This window comes from Lepeophtheirus salmonis, chromosome 9 (genome assembly GCF_016086655.4).
Source record: "Lepeophtheirus salmonis chromosome 9, UVic_Lsal_1.4, whole genome shotgun sequence".
Lineage (NCBI taxonomy): Eukaryota > Metazoa > Arthropoda > Copepoda > Siphonostomatoida > Caligidae > Lepeophtheirus > Lepeophtheirus salmonis.
The window spans coordinates 22,497,174-22,505,226 of NC_052139.2; the positions used below are offsets into that span (position 1 = coordinate 22,497,174).

An 8,053-nucleotide genomic window follows, 5' to 3' on the forward strand; every position below is an offset into this window, starting at 1 on the left:
GTATTCTTGATGATAGTTTCCACGAGAATATAATGTTCATAAGGGAAATTACAGGATGAAGATTGGAGTTTGCAGAACCGTCCTGACTCTGTAGACGGGTTATAGAGCTATGTAGGAATCCTCGTTGAACTGACCTTCTAATTGTTCCGTTTGTTATATATAATGTTAACTAGACAAAAGAAAAGTAGTAAACATCAGGGGGCCAAGAAACTTTTATCGGAGCAGTTTCAGTCCCGCTAAAACTTTAAAAAATGATATATTAAAGAGCCCTAAAAAAATTAAACCCATTTAGCTATTAACTTTTAAATATATATTGGCGTTTTTTTGCCCATTTCTAATTGAAACTAAACCATTTTAAGCTGATTTTGCTTCAAGCTAAAAGGCAACACTGGTAATCCATTCAAATTTAATTACTGAAATATTATAAGAGGTTATAACTAGTATAAAACATATTACTCCAGATAATTATATTTTACATTAAGAAGGGAAAATTATGTATAAATTAATTATATATAAGTATGTAAAAGCCTCTTTAAATATTTAATCCAATTATTTCTTAATTAATTGCACTATGACATATTTTTAATTATATTTAAATATATAAACTTGTATTATGATGATTGTTTTTGCTGTAATACGAAATCAAATTGATCATCCAATATAGACTATCAAAGATAAATATAGCCGATATGAGTAAAGCTTGTCCATACTTAAGTATAAAGGTGATTAATATATGATTCTGTGTAGTTCTACACTTCAAGGGTTCCCACACTTCAATAGTGGCTTGAATGGTAAATGTAAAAAATTGTGTCATAAGTGCAAATAGAAGCCAATAGTCAATCATTTTATTGTATGACGTTGCAGGAAGAGAAATGGATACGATTTGATACAAGGAATACATAACGAGGGTCGTGGTAAGGGTTATCATAATACTCGTAGCGAACTTTTTTCGTGGTAATAAGAGTGTCAGTATTGAAACAATTTGAAGAAAAAAAATCGGAACGTATGTTGTCCAAAATATATTATTAAAAATCCTCGTAAAAGTCATGGTTACGACAATATCATCCGCCTCCAGTGATTTAATTGTGAGGCCCACTAATTTCAGCTGCAGCAGTGTTATTTTATCGTAAGTAATTGAGGGTTCAGAGTGGAAATGTACCTTATTTCCATATTGAGTCGGAAGTACAATCCTTAGATGGCATATTTGAGTATCAAAGGGATAATAATGAAATTGGAAAAAACAATTTATGTTGATGTTATGGCGAAAGGAATAGGAGATATTCGTATTGGAGCCATTGATATAGGCTTTAGGATACAATTCCTCAACTTTTACATCTATGTCATCTCTGGAAAAATTTGTTTCAACAAATACATTCCCTTGTCCTTGATGAATAAAGGTATTATCCTCCCCAGAGATGATTTTGAAAATCAGTTCAGGGATCCATAGTTTTTGTTTTTCTTCTTCTGATAGATATTTGACATGTCGAAATATAAAATTAAACTTTAGTCTCGGATCATTCCATGTCAGGGTTATTCCAAAATTGATATTTATTAAATTATTCATTTCATCAACGTAGTTGATTGAATTCAAGTGAAACATTAATCGAATGCTTGTCTTTGAATTTATTTCATAGGCTGAGGGAGGAAATTCCTTTCGGTAGAATGATGTTTCAACTATTGAACAATTTTTTTCATCTTCATAATTTAAGCAGTCCGGGTTTCCGTCACAGATTTTATCAAAACTAATACATCTTCCATTATCACATACAAACTTTTTGCCATCACACTAAAAAGACAAAAAAACACAATTTCATTAACCAAGTTTTTATTCTTGGGGAGGGGCAAATTGCACTTCAAAGTGGCAAAAATCAATTTTCTCGATAAAAAAATTGATACATTTTATTTGAAAGAGCCATATCGGTGAACAATTAATGGGCAGGAGTGTGTTTTTACTTATACAGGCTCCTCTGTCTATAATGCAAAACTTTTTTATCTGATGTCCCAGAAATAAGAGTGTCATAACTCACAACTAAAAAAATGGAGTAAGGCAGAGCTGCAATTTTTGAGCTATACGCGCATGGAAAATCGCCATAAAAATTGAGTTATGTTTCTCAATTTGTTCCAAAGTTATGGTGGATGTTGAATTCTTACGTTTTGTGATACCTTGTAAAATCAATTTATAACTTTTGCTGTAGTTATGATGAGTAACAAAAAATCAAAAAAAAAATGGTCGATTATTTATTTTTTACACTTTTTGTTATACTAACCATGCATGAACCTTAACATCTCTTAATTGAATAACCGCTTACTGTGACCATATATAATCTTCGTACCAAGTTGAATCCGAATCGATCTCTAACTTTAACCTCTTTACTAACAAACAAACAGAGGAAAAGACAAAACTTCCCTTCAATTTTGTTGCGAAAGTTATAAAAATAGTGCCTTCACGGATATCGAGTTTGTCGTTGATTCTTGGACATATATATTGTATATATGTAAGCTTTCTATCCATTTGTAATATTATTACTATGCTCAAGAGTGTATTTATATGATTTTTATTTTCTATTTTAAGAAATCATATTATCTTTTATGCATACAAAACTTTATATACATATAAGCTAATAACATCAATTTGTAATCATTTTATGCGTGATCTCATTTGCTCAAATCACTATGAAAGTCAGATTTTATTCAAGCTGTACATAAAACTTTTTTTATCTTTACCAACAAAGTTCAACAAAAGTTGTTGTTTTTTTGTTGTTTTTTTTTTGCTTCTTTTTTGTTTGTTAGTGACCAAGATTACGGTACAAGTTACAGATTGATTTTGATAAAACTTAGCACGAAGACTATAAATGGTTAGAGGCTAATAAATTTTGAAAGGTCCATAAGTGTGGAAAAAATTGAGATACAATTTGATTTAGGTGGAGGTTTTGCGCTCTACCGAGTGCCTATTCTAGTTTATTTAAAAAATCATAATTACCCAAGAGAAGGATAATAAGCATTCCTCAAGTTTTTTATGTCCATACTCTTCAAAGTGAATAAACCATGTATTTGTGCCTCTTGGGTAATTCTTTGAACCATTATAAAAACCAAGGATAGTAGAAGGTAAAATACCTATAAACCAGGTTGAATTAATTTTTCTTATAAATGTATTTTTAGATCCATAAAAACTAGTTGAGTCGTTCTCAAAATGTCGGAAATAGTGCCTATCAATAAATTGTAAGTGTCTGCTCATTCCTCTTAGATAGTAGTTATCCAATGGTTGTATTTTACTGCAGCCAAAGGCATAGCGATCAAAGCAGTGTACTTTTTTAGCTTGCAAAGTTGGTATTTGTATGGCATTGCACTTAGAATTTTGAAGGCGTTCAATAGCCGTCCATTCCTCTGAATTACAATCTTGATTGACTGAATTACAGATTAGATGGTCTGTGTTATGTGGTGACCACATTGACAAATGTATTCCTTCCCAATCCGTTGACAAAATACCATTTAAGAAAAAACAAGTAAAAATGGCTTCGTAAAAATCAAATCGACCTTTAAAGAGCTTCTTTAAGAAACCTTTGCTTATTGGGTTTAATTCCTGCATACTTAAAAAAAAATCAATTCAAGGTATAAATATTATGACATAATTACACATTATTAATAATAATGACCTCAATTATGAACGTAGTTTTTCCTATGTGGCGAAAAGATTTCACCATATCCAATTCAAACATAGGTCTATTATATGTCCACATCTCGAGACCATATTCATTGTATCCCGTTATAAAAAAATTTATATTCTTAATCTTTCCTCGAAAGTTCATAAATCCCTCTTTGTACGTTTTTTTCAGATGACCACCCAATATAAAACTATTAATATGTGTTTCTCTGAGTTGAAATTCACATATTTCAGTATTTAATTTGAATTTTGTATGAACATTCCAGGCAAACACAGCCCCTGTAGAAACAAACCAACTTTTTTTTGTTACAAACTCTTTCAAAATATATCATTTTAAGGCTTCAAACCTGATTTTGATTTCTTAATACAAATTCTATTCCATTGAAAAGGTTTTAAGAGGTTATGATATTGAATTAAATGCTCACATTTACCCAAACGAAGAATTGCAACTTGATAGTAAATTGAATCGATCCAAAAACTTATTTCAGAGCTCCAAAATATTGGCTGAGGTTGTACAAACTCAACGGAAAATTTCAAACAAAAAGAAATGAATAAGGAACTATTTAACTTATTAGAAATACCAGATAGAGGGTTTAGAATAACTGTATTGTCAATTGAGGAGGAGGCATTGAAAAACTTGTATTGTGGCTTAAAATGAAGAATTTTTAAACAATTGACCTATAATGAAGAAGAAAATTATGCGTTATTCCAGAATTTGTCAAAGCAAAAATCTAATTCCTTACTTGAGATAACATTATTATAAGTACAAAGATATTTGTATACAACTTTTGTATCATGTTGAAGCACAGTTCTTTGAAGAATGACCAAAATCAAATATCCTATGTTTAAAAAAATATTTATTTTGTAAAAGCTTACGCTCTTATATTCTTCTAAATGCTTTCTCCAACATTAACTGCTTTAAAAAAATATATATGAGCTTATATAATTAACATGGGATGTATCAGTTCTAGATTTTTGACGTCCAGGCATGCCTAACATTTTAAGGACCACACTCAAAATTAAGACACAAAAGCAGTGCCATACAACACTGTTACTCTAACTTTTTCAGTCAGAGTACCTTTCAATTGTGCATCAAATTTTAGTTCAAAATATGTTTAAAAATCACACATAGATGGCCCTATTTTTAAGTACACCTAATTGTCAATTTGTACCTGCCAGACAAAAGGCAGTTGTTAAAATTTCATGACAATAAGTTTTTTAGTTTGTGAGTTATTTTGCAAAGTGTAACGACGCTACTTTTGTTATTTCCGAAACAATGGATCAAAGAAAATTATTTTTTTAAATTTACACTGCTTCTTGATGAAAAAAAAAGCCCGCTCAAGCTCATTGGAAGACCTAAATTGAGTCAGGAATACTTTTAATTTAATTATTACTTAATCAAATCACTTTCATAAAGTCTTCAATAATAATGAGTAGTAAAATTAAAGGACTTTTGTCAACAGGTGACTGAAGTCTTTCTTAAGTTAGTATTCTTTGGCCGGGTAATCATAACTATTATTCAGGGAGGTTTATTATTTTTTCGCACTGAGGCGGCCCTACTCAGTTGTGATGTGTTTACAAACGAATATAAGCAAACAATGGGCACCTTATCATCTTTAAATACTTCTGACAATTTGTTTTTCATCAAAGATTCCCGGGTTGATTTTTCTCTAAACGGGGAGTGACACAAATAGGGAAGGTTCTGCAGCTTCAATATACCCAAATAAATACATTCCCGAGACCCAAGTATAGACTGACCCACCTGTGTTGCCACAAATCGCCTACTAATGGTATTTTTTAGATCAAGAGATACTTTTAACCGGGTTGTGCCTAAGGTTTTAACTTTATCACTTCCAAACACGTCTAAGGAACCAGAGTTCTCTTCTAAATTAACCAATTTTACAAATTTAATAGGACATTGCACCCAAATCCAAGAGAAACTTGATTTTTTTATCATCAACCACAAAATAAGCATAAGCACTATTTTCAAGACCGTTAGCTACATAAAAAGTAATTACCAAAGTTGACCTTAGCAATGACTAGCAGCACACTGCGAAATGTCCAATTACGCCACACTTCGAACATTTTTGTCTACTCGCCGGGACTCATTTTTCAACAATACATGCCTTCAGTTGCAAATTAAACATTTTTTTACAGGAGGAAGATACTTGGGCTGGGGAATCCACTTTTTGGAGGTGTTTTGGATAAGAGATTTTGGCCCCTTGTACTCTGATTGAAAAACATCGTCTTTTTGCTCCATCTCAATAGCATTGAGGGACAAAGTCTCCATAGATCTTGGAAATTGAAACACCTTCTCGACTCACCCTTCTTGATGACTGATCTACGCAAATTAGAACTAGAGTTATGTCTCAGAAATGGAACCCAAAATAATTTCGTCCTAGAAAGAAGAGGAGCAAGATTTACAGGTAAATTTTCCAAATTTGGCCTGGCCTCTGAGGCGTGTAGCAAAATCATCTATGAGCTCACCTTCGGCTTGCTTTCTTTTCTGATAACCTTTACCTTTCGAAGAGCACAGATTCCTTGGAAGAAAAAGCCTTGGATATGTCTCTGATGACGTTTTAAAATCTCCCTCCTCTCCTTCTTGGTAAGTTTTAATGTCTTGCGAACTATTGTTGTATTTTGATTCCAGCACAATAGTAATAAAGCATTCATTTTTTCTGCTAACGCTTCCCCAAACATTGAAGCGTAAATCAAAAATTTATCCAACCTATAACGCTGATGGTTCACACTCAGAAAGAAGGGACTGGGCTGACTCACCCCTAAACCACTCTCAGACGACGAGGGTGACTCCTTTACAAGAATTTGGTCATTAGTAGAAAAATCATATGTCTTTGGATCACTTTTACGCGCTATGGGGTACTCCCGAACTATGGCACCTACTTCGGACTTCTTCTTCCCTGCTTCCACGAGTTCCAACTCCACACCGAGATCACGCAGCTCAGCGACCGTAAGGGCATAAAATGTCTTCCCCATCCTCGACGTCACTTGTTATCTATTAAGGTGGATCGTGAAATAGATAATCACCAATTTATGAATACATAGGGAGTCGTGAAGGAGTATATAGAAAAAGGGTATATTCTCGAGATACGAGCAATTCAGTACTAAGAGGTAAAAAGATTACGTACGAATATTGAAGGATAAAACTAAGTACATTTATAAAACAAGAAAATCTAAAACCGGGATAATCATCCCACCCATATAATCAGGGTACAACTAAAGTATATGACACATTTTAAATATAAATAGCTAAACAATATAGTTATTAAATCATATTTTCTACAACAAAAAATTTTCAGGCTAAAATTCAAATAACAAAACTTAATTGACTTTGTACAATATTACTCCCTTATTATTTCATCAGCATCAGAGAATCAATCTGAAGTCATGTGCTACAATTAATATCTCTTCATCGAAGACGACATTTTTTGAACTGAAATAAAAAAGTTTTTGAATAAAAAAAGCTTTGCATAAAGTAAGTTTTTCAATAAAGAAGTGATACATATATTACTTTTTACATTTTTTTATAAGTCAATTACAACAAAATACATTAAATGAAGTTTATACTTTGATGTATACATTTCCTAATATAAAATAAAATATAAAAAAATACTTGTAATTATGAATAACTTAGAATTAGCCCTTCAAAAATATATAGTAATTATTATTAATCATTATAAGATCATCCCTTTGATTCTCTGTTTCTTATTTATATGTTCAAGATTTACGTTATTCATTGAGTACATCCTTTCTCAATGAGATGATTCCTAGCTTTAACAGATAAAATGTTTCGATATAAACTTGATTTTTGGTGTAAAAAAATATTACATAAGGGTGAGTGATTAAACCATGTTCCACTTCAGATATTAGTATAACTCATTGACACACATGGAATGATGTCATTTTACTAATGTTTACAACTTGTAAACACGCATAACGTCATCTGCAGTTCATTTATAAAATTTGATTTAAACTGATCTTGCCCAAAATAGGAACGAATTAGTTCAATTCAAGAAAAAAAAAAGTTTCCAGACTTTTCTAGTATTTGCAGAAGGAAACTCAACACCACTGTTTATATGAAAAAATGATATTGATACCTATCATTTCCAAATAGTACTTTATTCATTGAAAGTACTTAATATAAAATAGGAACTCGATTCTAGACTCAAGTATAAAAATAAAAAAAAACAATTAATTCTTGTAATTTATTATTTGATATAAATTTATGGAATTAGGCTTAAATCTAAACAAATTAATCCAAGAGAAAATAGAATAAAGGAGAATCGTCCTCATTTGCATTGAATTTGTCTTTGAAAAATATTAAAACTTATTAAAAAAATACAAAAACGGAGGGAAATAGATATTTAATTCGAT

At 31.3% G+C, this 8,053-nt stretch overlaps 1 protein-coding gene across 1 annotated transcript; it reads right to left on the reverse strand.

Annotated features, from left to right (window-relative positions):
* Window positions 1–438: 438 nt before the first annotated feature.
* On the reverse strand, window positions 439–4,576 carry LOC121124803 (uncharacterized). Its single transcript, XM_071891242.1, has 5 exons — window positions 4,405–4,576; window positions 4,009–4,339; window positions 3,654–3,940; window positions 2,981–3,580; window positions 439–1,786 (listed from the first exon to the last, which is right to left on the reverse strand). Exons 1-5 carry the CDS (start codon window positions 4,456–4,458, stop codon window positions 593–595), a joined length of 2,466 nt encoding a protein of 821 aa, XP_071747343.1. The 5' UTR covers window positions 4,459–4,576; the 3' UTR covers window positions 439–592.
* Window positions 4,577–8,053: the final 3,477 nt, after the last annotated feature.